We start from the raw sequence: 16,848 nt of genomic DNA on the forward strand, positions 1-16,848 counted from the left end.
CTCTTTTGCAGACAAATCCGAAGAGGTTGCCGTCGCGTTCGTCACCGCGCGAAACGTCGGCAACGTCCGAGTCCAGACAAATCGGCCCGAAACAACATTGGACACCTCGCCCGTTCCAAGTCGCACGGTCGTCGTCGACTGGAACTTGGCCATTGTCAACGGCAACAGCAACAGCGACGACAGTGGCTCGATCGCGATGTTGTCGACAGGCCTTTTGTCCGCGCGTGCCGCTCCTCGTCCTACGGATCGTCGCTGTATTTTGCCTTCTGTCACGCTTACGCGTCAACGTATACGCGTCCAACTTCTTCATCGTCAGGAAGGAGGAAAGAAGAGGAAGGGGAGCAAAGAACGGACGTAGACACGAATTAAGAACGAGAACGGAAACGAGGAAGCGATAGCTGATAGAACGAAGAATCGCCGTCGTCGTTGTTTGTTTGCGCGATCGTCGTTTGTCGCCTTAGCTTCGCCATCGTTGACCGAATCGCCGTCCTCCTTAGTTTCTTTCCGTTTTCACGCGCTTCCATCGACAGACTCGATACGCGCGCGGATAGTTTCGCCGCTAGCCTCGCTTCGTTCCACTTTCTATCACGAAGCAAGCGTAAAACTTAACAGCGCCAGATTTGTCTTGGTAGGCTCGGTTTTCGCTAGATCTCAACCTCGTCTTTACCCCTTTTTCCAACCTCCCCTTTCGTACGCGATCGGTCATTTCTCAATTGCGGTAAATAGCAAGTAGCGAGTAGGAAATAGCGAATAGGAAATACCGACAGCCAGAAACGCGTACACGCGAGAAACGATAAAATGCACGGACGACGTATTGCTGTACGTCAACGAGCAAGCGGCGGAGCAGCGAGTCCTTCGTCGATCTCTCTCGAGCGATCACGGTGTGCCTATCGCGATTATTGGCCGATTGCACGGCCGACGATCAACGAGACACGAGGATGACACGCGTGATGTAACGTCGGAGTCGAGCGACGAACGGTCGTTCACTTTCGCTCGTACGCGATCGATTTTACTCGAGGCTAACCGGGCCCACGTAAGTACGAGCGGAAAGAAAATAAGAGCGGTGCTCTCGCGGGTGGCTGCCTGCGAGAATAGGTCGTATCGATGTATCTCGTTCCGAGCCAAGCCTAACACCCAATGGAGTTTTTCTGTAACGCGAGGCGTCGCGCGAGGCTACCGAGTAACCCTCTCGTTTTTCACGCCATTTTCGGCGTGGTGCGCCGGCTCTGGTAGCCGTGTCCAATTAAACCGACTACCTACCGAAGTGCATTCTTTTGACTGTGATTTTTAACCGAGCTTGGAAATTAGTTCTTTACGAACCTCTCGAATGTTTCGAACGCTTTCGAGCATAGTCGCGCGATAGTTTTTGGAGACGCGCATCACGCATACACGATCACTCGCCACATATCATGTACTATTCGAAGCGTGTAGATTTCTAACGAGCCTTCCCCCTCTCGCTGCTTCTAACATCGCCGTAACTGTCTTCGATCGAACCGAGCAGCAGCCAGCTGCTGTTGTATATCGCGTCGAGATATGATCGTCAACGATAGTGGCTAGTACGTGGACGAACCGAGAGAGAATCCTCGTATTCTCCGAACGATAAGAAACGGCGAGACAAGGAACAGTATGGCGAGACGCATCATTGTGGCAAAGACGGAGAACTCTGTTTACAAAAGGAAAAAAGAAAGAGAGAAGAAAACAAAACCGTATATGTAGCTAGATCACGCGAGAGCGCAAAGGACGAATTTCCAAGCGCGTCGCAACGTTAGGATAGCTTTCGTTCGACGAAATACGTATACACCTAAGTAGTTTGTTTCTCGCTTTCGACGTGGCGTCATCATCGACTGGTCGATGCAAGTCGAGACCGGTTAATCGAGAACGACGAGTCGAATAGTGGAACGTCATTGACTTCGTGTTGCACGAAACGCCATTAGGGTATTGGGTTCGATCGACCGATCGGCGTAATCGCTTTGCTTCCCTTCGCGAGAGGTCGCAACTCTTTCGATCTTTGCCGAGTTTCGCGACTTTTCTCTCTCGATTACACATACACACACACACATACACATACACAAACACACGCACGAGAGCCTGGTGTTTTGTTTTTTCAGTTCAGCTCGTGGATACTGAGTACGTTGTCGAGTACTGCGAAATAATCGGCCAATGTCCGATTCAACGACAATAACGACGGTACTACGACTACGACCAGGACTATTACGACGACAAAGACTGGAACATTCCTTTCGATTTCGTTTCGTCGAACTTTGTCCGGTTTAGTTGGATTTCGGTTTCGCGAATGATTGGTCGAGAAGCGAATATCGGTTGAACATCGAGAAGAGCTTCTCGCGAGAAGCGTGCGTCGTTCTTGAGGCGGTCGGTCACACAGCGCAAGGAACAAGATGCTGTTGAAGGGCGCAGGGAAATGGACGCAGAGACGAGGAACACGCGATGAGGAGAGAAGAGGAGATCTATAAAGTTGCAGCAATAATAAGATATAGGTGTTACGGGAAACTAATTAACGCTAATACAATCGTCGACGATAAAATCTGGATCATACCGATGTATCGTATCTACACAAAGTGTATACATATTTATTGCTATATGTGTATATATATGTATATATATACACACAAAACACTCGTACGCATATACACACAGAGAGAATACAGACACACACACGCACGCACACACGCACGCACGCGCGTGCGTATACCGTAGCTCGCGATTATGAGCGTGAGAGACACGAGTCACGCAGTAACATATATACACACACACACATACACATACACATACTCGCACACCTACATGAAACGCTGTAACACGCGTTCACACAGAAAAAATAAAAACATATTACATGTATATATAAATAGGTAGTCGGCACAGTCGAAAAGAGTAATATATTAACGATGATAATTTATTATTCGCGACGCCTGTTGCTCGTGTAAACTGTCGTCTGATAATTGCTTTTCGGGCAAGAAATGGGCGACGTTCGTGTTAATGTTTTGTTGATTATATTATATGAACGTTGAGGTACATGAGTTTCAAAGATTATGGGTTAATGTTTGAGAATGATATAAGAAAGAGGCGAAACAGAGGTAAAAAATGGTTACGCTACACACAGGCCACGTTGCTGTAGCAACGATATTAAAAGTAGTAGAACGCGATAATGCGATGAAGACGGCGATACGATGCTACGATAATAATAAAAACGTGGCAAATATACATGGTGAAAGGAGGGGAACGTACGACACGATCATAATGATAATGATAACGATAATTAACGATATTTCAAATCACTTTGCATTGTACAGAAGCATACTGATTGTTAGTTTAGGTAGCTACGTTGCCACGATCTATTATTTAATCGTTGAATACGATTAAGGAATAAGTAAAAGAAAACGCGGAAAATCCCTCTGTGACGAGTCGATCGATATGCCTGGTTGTTCGAATCGGACCGGATGGTATTTTGTTGTTGTGGTCGCGGTCGCACTCGCGGTCAACGTCAACGTCAACGTCAACGTCGTCGTCGTCGCCGTCGTCGTCGTCGGCGGCGGAGAAGCAGGTGGAGGAGGATCTCAAGAAGAAAAATTTCTTTCGCTTTCGCGTACGTGTGTTGTCGGTGGAAAGGAAAGAAAAGGAACGATAATCGGCGGCGGTCCGTCTACTCGATAGACACCACCCCTCCTCCAAACTTGGTTGCTTCGCATTTTGAAATCGAATCGAATCGCGTGCACCGAGTGATCGTGGTGATCGCTTCGACGAACACGGTTGATTGATTTTGGTCGATAATCGTCGATCCTCTCTCGGTGTTGGTTCGATGCCGATCTACGATATACAGGAACAATCGTGAACACGTTATCGGCCTCAATGCGATCGATCGCGTATCGCGTATCCGCACCGAGACGAGAGATCGTCGCAAACTCCCTCTCCCCTGTGCGCATCATTTTTGTATATAATCAGCCTCCGCGATTTGGAGACAGGTCGTTCACCTTTTGTTCGACTAGCTTTAAATCTCGTAAATATCTTGTCGTTAGCGTTTTTCTCAGACGCGTGCGCGCTCGTGTGTAGCGATAGGAATTGAAGAATCACACTTACTTTCGTACCATCGAATAAGTTTTCCCGGCCACGATAGATTTGTATGTATAATTTGTAATAAGCGTACGTATCGTCGGTAATCTCGACGGTCGGTATGCGCATAGAATACGTATTTTGGCCTAAAAAGAAAAACTAGGAAAGAGGAATTTTCTCGTTCACACGTTATACATATATATATATATATATATATATTACCTGTGGCTTCGTTGATTTCCTTTCGTTCACGAGGAGAGATTTCACGAGTGCGAATCAATCTTTGATCTTAATTCGCGCAACGGTACTGTCCGTCTGTCCATCTGTCTGTCTACCTGTCTTTCTTTCATTTATATCCCTTTTCTTTCCTCCTATCTTCGTTGTACGTACTCGTTTCTGTTTTCCAATAAATAAATAAATAAATAAATAAAGCGATCGAGACGGGAAACGCGTTCGCATCCGATGAACGTCGTAGCAACGCGAACTGACGAAAGACAAGACCGACAGATGGGCTAAAGCGTGAGCCAATCAGGAAGTAAGCACGACAGGTAAATGGGAATTGTGACGAAGCAGAGGGAACGCTTTAGAGACCTCGAACACGACAAAGTATCGAGAAATGTACATTGGTCGTGTCGCATCGGTGCAATTATTACTCTTCGAGAGACTATTTCAATAACCTTATGAGTGTCAATTCCACTTTCGAGCGTAAATCGTAAGTTTGCGAATGTTTTCAGACAAAAGAACAAACGAACAAAAATAAAGAGCGATCGTGATTGGGGTGTTGGTGTTAAATCATAACGATAAGAGAGGTTACGTGGTCGTGTCTCTTGACTGCCACGCGGCAAAGTGAGATTATTATAATAAATTTACATTATCGAGAAAACTAATTAGGGAATGAGAGAGTGGGAGAGGAAGGAGTATAGAAAGCACGTACGTACGAACGAGCGAACGAAAGAACGAACGAACGAACGAACGAGCGAGCGAACGAACGAACGAACGAACGAGCGAGCGCGCGAACGTACGAACGAACGAACGAAAGCAAAGAAATAAGAAAGTAAGAAAGTTGGGAAAAAGGGTTGTGAAAAGAGAGAATGAGAGGAAAAGCTTAGAAAGAGAGAAGCAACGTGCGATCGGACGAATGTACTGACAAACGAACGAACGAACGAACGAACGAACGAACGAACGATGTTTAAAAAAGAAAGAAAAGTTCGAGCGAAAGAGTGCGTATGCGTGCATGCGAGAGAGAAACCGATGCACGAAAGAGATACTTTGAAGAATTTAGCACGTTGAACAATGGTATGGAAATACTTTTTATCGTAGACACACTTCTATTAGGCGAGAGAATTACAAGGACGATGAAAAGGCAAAAAAATAGAAAAAGAAAAAGACAAAAAGAGACCTGTATTAAGGATTACTTATTAAATAAATGAACGGTGTTTTTTCCGCCTATGAGTCGTATTTACGTGGAGCGAGCACTGATGCATTCACTTCTCTTTCTCTCTCTCTCTCTGTTAAACGAGAACAGAACGAGATAGATGGTTATTTCGTTTCCATCTTTAATGCGATATTATTGTTATTACCATTATTATTATCGACACTGTACAAAGTTGGCAATAATCTTAAGAGATCCACCGTCGTAACGCGTTTACTAGCTGTGTTTGACGACAGAAGAAGAAGAAGAAGAAGAAAAAAAGGAGAGAAACGCGAGGCGAGGTGCGCGCTTGTCGCCCAATGGAGAGAAGAGAGCTCGTTGCAGCATCGTCTAGGACTAAACAACAACGGGGCTGTCGAAAGTCTGACGCGCGATCGAGCGAGGGTGGTGGTGCCCTTTCAGCATCGCCCGATCCTGCACAAAAATACGAACGCCTCTGCGAGCCTGTATCGAATATACCATACGCATTCCTGCACTATAGACCGTAGCTCCTATAGATATCCTATAGGTCTGGCTCGCTTTGCAACACAGAGGCTACCGATGTTTCCAAGAAAAAGATAAAAGAAATGAAGAGACGAAGGGAAAAAAGGGTACGACGAGTCCGTGTTCCGCGTGAGCGTTAAATTGGCGAATCGTCGAATCTTCGTCTTTTTTCGTCGTGACACGATAACCGTACAACAGTTTCGTCTCGACCTTTCGGGATATTTTCGTCCTCTCTGACTCCCGATTCGCCGATTTTCCGTCGCGTTCTGCGAGTTATCTTCGATCTATTGATCTGCCGAAGCGACAACAAAAACAAAAAAGAAAAAGAGCCAAGCGTTTACTGTACAATTATATTCTTTTACGTTAACGACTTACTATTGAGTAGACGAGTAGTATATTTTACATTACCAAAATATGATAGCGTTACTTGTCTTACCCTAATTTTATATATCATCGAAGATACGTATCCGCAGGAATAACGATTATAGTCAGCACTACAGTGAAGTTACTATACGTCTGTAGATAACAAAGGTCCGCAAAGAGATTTTAAAAACCGACACGATGTTCAATGTATTTAAATCTTCTCTCTCGAAAGATGAACAATATACAAGAATATGTAACGGGAGTGAATGTTGCGCGTCCCATTTATTAGTTTCCTTTGCCCTCGTTGCCGGACGCCTGCAGCCAATACAGCCGGCGCGTCACTTCGGTTAGCGAATGAAATAAAGGAAAAAGGGGTCCGTTGATCGGGCGAAAAAGGGAAAAAAAGGAAAAAAAAAAATAGTTCAACGTTGCCTTTCGATTCGATTTTATCTTTATTGATTCTTCTGTTATATGCTGTCACGATAAAACGACGAATAACGAAGGAGAAAAGGAGAGGAGAGTTTGGAAAGTTGATGGGAAACTGCTGGACGGAAGGGAAAAGAAATCTCAGCTAATAAATAAGTGGTAAAAGGTTCGTTCAGGTGTTGGTATGTACACGTAGGTATGATACGGATACGCCATGTCAATTGCGTTAAACTGTACGCGCGTTCGGGCACAAAACTGTATCATCCAGATCGGACACGATTTTAGCTGGATGTAGCAGATTATCTGCGAAATCGCCGTCCCTCGCGACCTCCTCCGGCCCGCGAAGGGCGTGCTCGCGAATGAATTCAACCACCAGTTCAGCATTCACGTAAGACATGCTCAGACGACACCCCCACGTAACCAAAACGAATGGCTGAAACATCGATATCTGGAGTTTAGTCCAATTTTTTTCGAAACAGAGTAATTCTAGCAATTGCAAGGACTTACACGACGTTCGTCTAGCAGGTTGTACGGGCTGATCACGTGTCGCCGTAGACAGTTCGAGACCAGACTCTTCAAACGCCTTACCTCCATCGGATTGGCGCATGGATGGTACAATGCGACGACCGCTCCGTGCTAAAGCCAGAGGCAAGAGATAAAAGCAAAAAGAAACGAAAGAATGGTTACAAACGGGTACGGGTAACGGAAAGAGAGGAAACAAATCAATCAAATGCGCCGGACGGTGTATTTACCTCGAGATTATGCAGCCACCTCTGCTTCGGTAAAAATTTGTATTCGCCGTAGATGGGCCAGAGTGGCCTGTGCGGTCCGCTGAAGATAGCGCACAGCTAATATTACGAGTATACGATCGTAATTGGTTTTTCGTTAACGAAACAACACAACAGCGTACTTACAACAGCGGAACGTCGTCGTCGTATTCTATGTCCTCGTACATGCATTTATGCGTAGCCTGTGAACATTCGAGTCGATTACCTAGCGTCTTTGCCGCCGCCCTTGCGATTAAATACTTGCCACGTAATACTTTGGAATGCGTTCGCAGTACTTGAGCGCTATCGTGTTTCTATTCGGGATGATTTTGTTGTCGTAGCAGGTGTAATTGATCGGATTACCGTCCCAATCCATGGTCAAGTTGGTCTAAAAGGAAATAGAAGAATCAATGTCAAAGAATCGATCAAAGAACAAAAGACGCAAATTGTACTTTGGCATCGTCGCAGTCTCTTGACGGGTATCCCATCGGTACTCCGTGAAGGGATTGAGAGGATCCGGAAATCGTTATCTGATCGACTTTTGTAAGTTCTTTGGGAGATGGAGTGAACTCGTTTGGCCTGTCGGGCATCCATCGGCCAGTCCAATTCTCCAATTCATCGTCGATGTTTCGACGACTCTCGCGGTCATCGTCAAACGCGTACTTCCGTAACGAGGTTAATCGGTCGAAATCGTCGTACTGTTGTGCATCTTCTGCAATGTTTCGATCAAATATTACAATCTTTCCTATCGGTTCGTTCGAGACAGGTCTTGAAAAAGGAGACGACGATCGGGAAGGAACGAGTGTTGGAGGTTAAGAAAGGCGGGATACGCGTGTTTGATATAGCTGGGAAATACAGACAATACGAATACACGATATGATGTAGCTCGAATCGGTTTGACATTCGTGCCCTTACCTTCGACGTAATTGTCCCTGAGGAATTGGTAGTCCGCGATGCTTCCCGCGAGAAAGTAACACGTCAAAAAAAGTAAAACAGTCTCCGTTTTCATTTTCACGCGAATGACGCGGTGGCAAGTGACAACGTATCGATCGACGGTCGTCCGATGCGATCGCCATCTCGCGGCCATTAAGCAACGAGAGCTTAGCAATTTCGCAACTTCTTTTATCTTTTTTCATGTCAATAAATTTTAATCAAATCCTGCTTTATATAATACTCCTCGGAAGCCTCTAATGCTATTTCGTCACATTTTAAAGCGTAAACATGTTTTTCTGAAGGCAAGTTATTATATAATCAGAAAATTGAAAAAATATGCACAGTATGATAAATGTATGTCAATAATATACATATATTATACAGAGTTTACATAGATCTGATATGATATGTACATACATATTGTACCGTATAATATAGTAGTACATCACTGCTAGAGACGCTAATTTTTGAAGTTACCAACGAGTAAGTATAGAGTAGTCATGACAATCGGTGCTTTCTCGTGTCGCAAGGTTTGGGCGGTCACCTAACCACCCCATGCCATTTTCGTATCGCATTCAACGTTATCGATTCAGTATGGTAGTGGTTTGAATTGAAATTAAATTCTCCTATAAAATTGCACGTAAATGATAGAATAGAACAGTTTGCAAAGGAAGTATAGAATCCTATACTTCTGCAACTGATTGGAACAGTGATTTCGTGCGGAATCTGTTATACATATATCGATAGAATAACTACAATTTTGAAAAATATGACGATATTTTTCCAAATATTAACTCTAATTGGTATAAAATGACCGAGACAATTTCAATTTTCAAATAAAAAAAAAAAATTACAATCATTCCCAAGTTTTTTTCTTCATCGTTTTCCTTAAACCGTTTGTCATAAAAAAAGAAGTAACATTAAGAAGAACACGAAAGATGTATCTTGTCTAGATGTATAACTTTTATTTGACGTGATCTTACACCTGCTTTCTCGCGTTTTCTTCCGTTTGCGAGCGTTTTCACGCGACATTGCCCGTTTCCGCTTGATGAAATTAAAAATTGTTTTGCACTGATTTAGCTAAGTGAGCGAAACTTTATTCGAATCTTCTCGTCATTTGCGATCCTTAATATTTCAACTGAACTGAGATGCGAGACGTTTAAACAAAGCTGGAGTCTATCGATGCATTTATTCTTTATTGAATTGCCAGTAATATAAGTGTACCTCGATCGACTGGTATAGGTGATACAGGGGCGATAACAGGATTCGCGTCAAATACGGAGCAGCGATAAATACGGAAATTCCTTGTAATTATGTCGGTAAAACAGTAAGACGTCGGCCTACCGACACAGACGTCACAAATGTCACGTCTATTCCGCATCTCGTCTGTGATATGATAACTTTATCTTTCTCCGGTATTTTTCGATATTTCGGAACCTTAGATACAACCGTGTCTCGTCACGTCCTTTAATGTCACGTTTATACCGTCTTTAGCCGATTCTGAAACGTACTTCTGATTAAATTTTTCCATGCTCATTATCTTCTCGCTCGTCCCTGGATTAACATACCGCTTATATGAAGTTATACTCAATTGTACCGTCACACAAACATATTGAAGATTGCATTTTTATTTCGCATACTCGCATCTTTAACTAAAAGGAAATCATTTTTTGAAATATAAAGGATTATTTATTAATAGGTAGAAATGTATATCATTATTAGATCGCAAATTTTTCTGGATTTGTAGGAAAGAATAAATAAATTATCCAAGGTATAGCGTTTTCTATAAGACTCGGTAGGTAAAACAATTTTCTATCGAGATTCTGCTTTTTTAATCATCGACGCTGTCTTAGTCGACTTTCTCGCTTGAACAGGAAATCTTTTACTCTTGGAATTTCTCAGTGAATGACATTTCCAGGTTTTTTTTTTATTGTTTGTTTTTAATTTTACAATTTGTCCAGTGGGACATTAGGTAAAATGTTGTAACATGTGATTGAATAGCACGTGGATGGTTACCCCCAGCGGGGTATCATCTTCGTGTTTTTTAGGTTATATCCTGTGTGAGATCAGGTGGGTGTTTCCTTTTTAGTCTTCTTTCTATGCTTGTGTTGATCGTTTCCGTAGCCAGCCGGTTTGGGTGATATTTCCAGGTGTTTCAAAAATTATGGAATATCTCTCTGCTATTTTATTCTCTTAATATTTACCAATTTTCTTCGACTCCTTCGTTACGTTAACGAGAGTTGCAAAGGATTTGACGTTTCAAGAATTTTGAACGATTCGGCGTTTCTCAATTCGATTTGCAAGTATGAAACTTTTTGCATAATAATTTGCGTAATTGTGCAATTTTTAAATAATTTGATTGCGTAGCTCGACCGGTATAGCTGAAGCGATCCTTCTCACACGAGATGACGATTAAAAGCTTACAAACGTTCGTGGTGCGACGCAGCGTTTCGCGGTTCGTTCTCGAATCGTCACTCGAAAGACGAAGCGTTTTGCTCTAGGCGAGTTATATCAAGCGCAAAGAGGAGGAGTTGCTTCGATACGTTCGGTTAGCAGCTATTAACGTTACCAAACCTTCCTGTTTCCTGTAATTCTATTAATTACTCGATTATACGTGGCGTTCCATGCGACGAGTAGTTTGCAACTACTCCGTCACGACCGCGACAAAGATCCGTTCACCAAGGCATAGTCTAAAATTAGTTGTCACCCGTTCTCGCGTTGCGTCGTAAAGGTCGGCTAACGATTTTCCGCGCAGCCGGAACGCGATCAAACAAATGCTCTCCCATGGTGTTCGGGTCGTCTCGACGTTTCAACGACAACAACGAGCCGGTTTTTAGCTGAAACATCGAGCCACAGTAATAAAAGTTGATGTCAGGCGTCTGACAACGACAACAAAAGTCATTCTCCAGGGAGCGAGTCTAGTTTATTCGTTTTCCCATTGACCGCCGTAATCTCTTCTCGGTCGGACTCGTGCGATCCCGCGGGAGCAGTCGCTCGACCACGATGACCACGACGACGAACGCGACTCCGGAATAAAATCGGGAGCCTAAACGAAGACCCGTCGTTCGATCGGTGTATCAGCTACGAAAAGGGTTGCTAAGAGATAAGACAACGATATCGAGCAGAAGGTGTCGAGTGGCTGTCAATCGCGCTATCGTCGGCTGTCACGCTATCAAAAAACGGAGTGCTCTTTAGTCGAAAGCTGTCTATCGAACGAGGGTTCGGCACACGATCGAGAGACACGGGGATAAAGTTAAACGCATGAATCAATTGCCATGCAAACAACGTCTCGAGTGACCATACAGGCTAAAGCGTTCCTACCTTCTCTTATCCTTTATCGTTGACTCTTTTTATTTTTCTGTTTTTCTTTTCTCTCTCGAGGAGGGGAAAATGCTATTACGCATACCCAGTAACCGAGTATGTATGTGGGACTCGGCGGAAGGAGTGTCGCCATACCCACTAAAAACCCCTCCTCTATCCGCTCCTCTTATGGTACAGGAACCAACCCCGGAACCGCCTTTCGACGTTAATTCAGGGTTAGCTTTAGTGCGTACCCCTCAGTAGTACAGTCTTGTCAATTCAGTCTACCAGCTTGTCTTTTCCTCCTCTCCACAATCCTCTCTTGCACTCGTCTTTCTTGCATAATTTTCCTGGAAAACGCTTGGAACCTGGTCCAATTGTCCCGTTTCCTGGTTACCGGCTCTATCAAATTTTCCACCGTAAGTGGCATGCCAACGTAGCTTTCAAATTCAGTCCTCTCGTAAATCCACCTAGGACAGCGGAACAACGCATGCTCCGCATCGTCACCATCGGTGCATGGTCCAATGGTCGATGTATCTTTTGTACTTTTTAACCCTTTCGCTACGAGCGTCGTATATAGGCGACATCCGCGTGACGACCTGTGTGGACGGGCGTCGCCTATAGACGACGTCCGCGGGATACCACTTGACCATGAGTCCCGTGATGTTTGCACTGCGTATGAATGTAAAAACTGTAACGTGGGATTGTGTGCCATCCCCTGCTTCGAAATATATCACTGTGAATGAGATTATTGAGAATTTTAATTTGTTATTGTAAAGTGTAATTTTTAATTTTTAAATATATCTTTATTGATAATAATTGCAAAATCTCCAAATATGTTGTTGTATAACATTTAAAGAATTCGGATAATGACGAGGTTGCACCGGAAGATGAAGTCCGAACACCAGTTTACCTACGCGCACGCTTTCCGTCGCAGTGCTCCGTTCAGTAGCACTGTTCCGGCGGCACGGTGGCCCGTACAGCGACGTCACTCCGACGGAGCACACTGCCGTAGCGAAAGGGTTAAAAGTACAAGCGTCTGTGACGTCAATCCACATTAGAGACCGGATGTGTGCAGGTCTTCAATTACTTCAAGGACCCACCATAAACTTAAACTTTTAGTTTATCAAGTGTTATCGGTTTATGGATGGTACTTGGAACAGTCCTTCGGTTATTACACGTCCCTACAAATTACAGGCAAAGCAGGTAGTTACGTAATGGGAAAAACGCATTATTTAACTAACGAAAAAGCTGGTTTTTCCCATAAACGATATCACCTACTAGCCACGTTGCTAGGAGGCTTCCTCCTCCTATCTTCATTTATTAACGGGGACTATAACCAAGTGGCATCGTGGGTCGTTACCCTGACTTTTCCTAACGAAAAGTGCGAACAGCGAATCCGCGATGTTAATTCAAAGGGACACACACCCACACCGAGCTTTCCTCCGTAATGACACGAGAACACCCGAGGATAGAAAACTAAACCTACGATCAGTCAACATCTATCAGATTAGTCACGCTTCCTGTAAACAGCGTTATTCAATAAAAAATAAAGATAGTAATTGGGTTACGACTCAACCATCCTGTCTTCATAATCTAACTTCTAATTTTACGTGACACGTCTATCGTCCACCCTAAAACGAAAAAAAGCTAAAGAAGAGAAGCGCTATCTCCGCTTCTTTTTCCTTCGTTTTCCCTTTTTCTTACGGACATCGCCGCTGTCCGTAGAAGACGAAACGCAGTTAAAGCGAAACTCGTAAAGATAACGACGACGACGACCTTACGATCGGACTACTTTCGACATTTTAGGATACTCGAAGGTTGCTGGAACGAAAAGAAGAACGAGAATGGAAGGCGAAACGAATCGAGAAACGAGGACGATCAATCTCGTTTAGCGTCCGAAATTGGATAGAAACGACCAAAAGCGCGTTTAGATGCCAGTTGCGATTTAGGAATTTCGGGAGCGATGTTGCATCCGGTGTTCGGTTCTCGCAGTCCTGGAACGCGTATCTGCGGGAAAGAGAAGCGCAATGGGATGGAATTGGATCGAAAGATGGGCAGTGGTTGCGACGCGATCGCCAATTTCAGCATTTGCCAAGGGGAGCTCGAGTAATAAGCCTCTGCGGGATCCTGTAACTCGTATTGCGACTCGCAGGAACCGTTCGACCACGACGAAAAGACGAACGAGACGGATCAGCGAATCGGTTCGTCGAGAACTCGAAGATCGTCGTTGCGTTTGGCGCGTGTTATACCGAGAAAAATAACTTGGTGGTTGCATCCTTCTAGCTCGGTCAGATACCTGGACACGATTCTGGATACCTGGACATGGAAACGATACATCGTAGGTAAGTTCAAATAACTCGAATCAAAATTTAAAAAATTCTACTGGCTCATCGACAGACGTTCCAACTTAAGCGTGCAGAGTAAAACAACGCTATATAAAGCCACATTAAAACCTGTTTGAACCTATGGGATCCAACTATGGGGAATAATTCCAATCGAAAATTCTAAGATCCTTGATAGATGCATCTTGGTACGTTACCAAACGTGCGGAACGATACATCGCGACCTTAAGATACCTACAGTTAAAGAAGAAATGTCCAAATTCGGTAATAGATGTAACAGAGTATAGAAAGAAGACTGAAAAGGAAACACCCAGCAGATCTCACAAAGGATATAACCTAACGAACACGAAGATGGTACCTCGCTGGGGGTAACCATCCACATGCTATGTATATTTAAGCTTATGATATTTTACCAAATGTCCCACTGGACAAATTGTAAAATTTAAATAAATAATGAAAAAAAACAAGCATAGAAAGAAGACTGAAAAGGAAACACCCAGCAGATCTCACAAAGGATATAATCTAACGAACACGAAGATGGTACCCCGCTGGGGGTAGCCACCCACATGATAATCAAACAGCTAAAAAATTCTACCAAATGTCCAAATTGGACAAATTGTGAATGCAAAGTATTAAATAAAAAAAAAAGAAAAACAGTTTGACTACTGGTCGATGTGTTTTGACGCGACGGGAGTTCGGACGATGATTGCGCGAGATGCCAAAGACTTGGATTTTTGATTGACTCGGACCGTGCGATTGTAACGACCGTTGTGTTACGACTCTCTGTGAACGACTCTATGCAAAGACTCTATGTAAAATACTGACTTTCCGTCACGATGATGCTGCGGAGGGAAACTGTGATGGGCTGTGTCTAAGGATGCGACATCGTCGGATTCGTTTCGGAAAGCTTTGGTTCGGAAATGTACGTCGTTGTTTATCGGCTAATTTTTGTGTTGGTCGTTGGAAAAGGATGCAACTGCCCTTGAGAGGAAGTTGCTAGCGGAAAGCATCGTACGTGAGAGAAAGCAGATTTCTCGCGTGTTCCCGTAATAGGTGGTAGACTTAGGGACTGATAAAACAAAGTTGTCCCTTTGGAGGACCTTAGCTAAGATAAATCCTAAGATTTATAGCGGGTCCTTAGACTAGCTGAAAATATTCGGTAAGAATGTATCGATATCTGGCAATCATCTTGTCCGCAGGAACAGGGTCTTTGTGTAACGAGCCACGGGACAGAAACCGTTGGAAAGTTTACCGTCGAGTGCCGCCACACGACCTATCTACCTCAGGATCATCGAGTGCACTTCGCCTGACTCAACTTGAAATCGATCAGCAGCAACCTTGAAACGTCGAGACGCGAGTCTAAGGTCATCTTGAAATGCGTTTCGTTCAACGATCGACCCGCGATTATTCGCCAAGGAATTTCGATCGTTAACGTACGCTAACGTGGCGCTCGATCGATCGATCGACGATCATCATCGTCCTTGCACTCGACTCGATTTCGTTTCTCGATGCGTCGCAACGTTGAGACAGAGGGGAACGAGAGCAGGAAACCGCGATCGATCTCGCTTCGTATCTGGTGCGGAAAATAATTCTCGCCGGCCGTGAATGCCACAACAGGTGCGTGCGTAAGTGTATACGCGGTCGCGGCGCGTTGCGACACGTCGGATTAAATTATCAACGTCCCGTTGACGCTTTACGAGAATCAAAGCCGTGGAGCGTGAGAAACTGCGCGAAGGGCGCCGCTTTCGGCCCGACCGGAATCGTACGTCGCGACGTTTTAGCGCTCTCCGCTGCGACACGTGTGCGTACGTGCGTACGCGGCGAATACGTGGTCGTTCGGAGAAGAGGTTTCTCCGAGATTGGTCTTGTGCGTAGATTTTTTTTTTATTATTTATTGAAATTTTACAATTTGTCCAGTGGGACATTTGGTAAAATATCATAGCTTAAATATACATAGCATGTGGATGGTTACCCCCAGCGGCGTACCATCTTCGTGTTTGTTAGGTTATGTGCTTTGCGAGACCTGCTGGGTTTTATTTTTTTTTATTGTTTGCTTTTTTAATTTTACAATTTGTCTAGTGGGACATTAGGTAAAATGTTGTAACATGTGATTGAATAGCATGTGGATGGTTAACCCCAGCGGAGTACCATCTTCGTGTTTGTTAGGTTATATCCTTTGTGAGATCATCTGGGTATTTCCTTTTTGGTCTTCTTTCTATGCTTGTGTCGATCGTTCCGCAGCCAGCCTGTTTGGGTGTGTTGCTATTCTTTCCTTGTATTTTTCCGCGTATCTGCTAATCTCCTCCTTGACCGTTGGCATTCCAGGGTCCTTCCGAATGTCCTCATTTCTAACGTACCATGGTGCGTTTACTATTGTTCTAAGAATTTTTGCTTGTAATTTTCTTTTTTTTATTGTTTAATTGCGATTTTACAATTTGTCCAGTGGGACATTAGGTAAAACGTTATATCTTATAAATACATAGCATGTGGATGGTTACCCCCGGCGAGGTACCACCTTCGTGTCTGTTAGGTTATATCCTTTGTGAGATCTGCTGGGTGTTTCCTTTTCAGTCTTCTTTCTATGCTTGTTTTTTTTTTATTATTTATTGAAATTTTATAATTTGTCCAGTGGGACATTTGGTAAAATATCATAGCTTAAATATACATAGCATGTGGATGGTTACCCCCGGCGAGGTACCACCTTCGTGTTTGTTAGGTTATATGCTTTGCGAGA

General features: G+C 44.0%; 2 protein-coding genes across 6 annotated transcripts in view; one reads left to right on the forward strand and one right to left on the reverse strand.

The window, feature by feature from the left end:
- Positions 1–14,404, forward strand: part of LOC122573035 (syntaxin-1A) — a 32,515-nt gene extending 18,111 nt beyond the window's left edge. For 4 of the 5 annotated variants that reach the window (XR_006318645.1, XR_006318646.1, XR_006318644.1 and 1 more), the window contains one exon: positions 12–5,514. Coding sequence is in view for 1 of the 5 variants with exons in the window: in XM_043738924.1 (XP_043594859.1) it covers positions 13,579–13,905 (327 nt within the window). In the remaining 4 variants the exon portion in view is untranslated. Of the gene's footprint in view, positions 1–11; positions 5,515–13,578 lie in introns of those variants that run through there. The other variant, XM_043738924.1, reaches the window with a different exon arrangement.
- Positions 6,777–8,638, reverse strand: LOC122573039. Its single transcript, XM_043738934.1, has 7 exons — positions 8,452–8,638; positions 7,989–8,248; positions 7,802–7,924; positions 7,684–7,739; positions 7,522–7,600; positions 7,277–7,405; positions 6,777–7,202 (listed from the first exon to the last, which is right to left on the reverse strand). Exons 1-7 carry the CDS (start codon positions 8,621–8,623, stop codon positions 6,996–6,998), a joined length of 1,026 nt encoding a protein of 341 aa, XP_043594869.1. The 5' UTR covers positions 8,624–8,638; the 3' UTR covers positions 6,777–6,995.
- Positions 14,405–16,848: the final 2,444 nt, after the last annotated feature.

The sequence above is a fragment of the Bombus pyrosoma genome, linkage group LG11, assembly GCF_014825855.1.
Source record: "Bombus pyrosoma isolate SC7728 linkage group LG11, ASM1482585v1, whole genome shotgun sequence".
NCBI lineage: Eukaryota > Metazoa > Arthropoda > Insecta > Hymenoptera > Apidae > Bombus > Bombus pyrosoma.

What these genes read in the sequence shown, in the direction of transcription:
- LOC122573039 (XM_043738934.1), bottom strand. Translation starts at nt 8,623, where the DNA reads ATGGCCGCGAGATGGCGATCGCATCGGACGACCGTCGATCGATACGTT. An exon ending in CAGGGACAATTACGTCGAAG is followed by an intron (nt 8,249 to 8,451) that starts GTAAGGGCACGA and finishes GAAACATTGCAG; the next exon opens with AAGATGCACAACAGTACGAC. An exon ending in GACGACGACGTTCCGCTGTT is followed by an intron (nt 7,601 to 7,683) that starts GTAAGTACGCTG and finishes CGCTATCTTCAG; the next exon opens with CGGACCGCACAGGCCACTCT.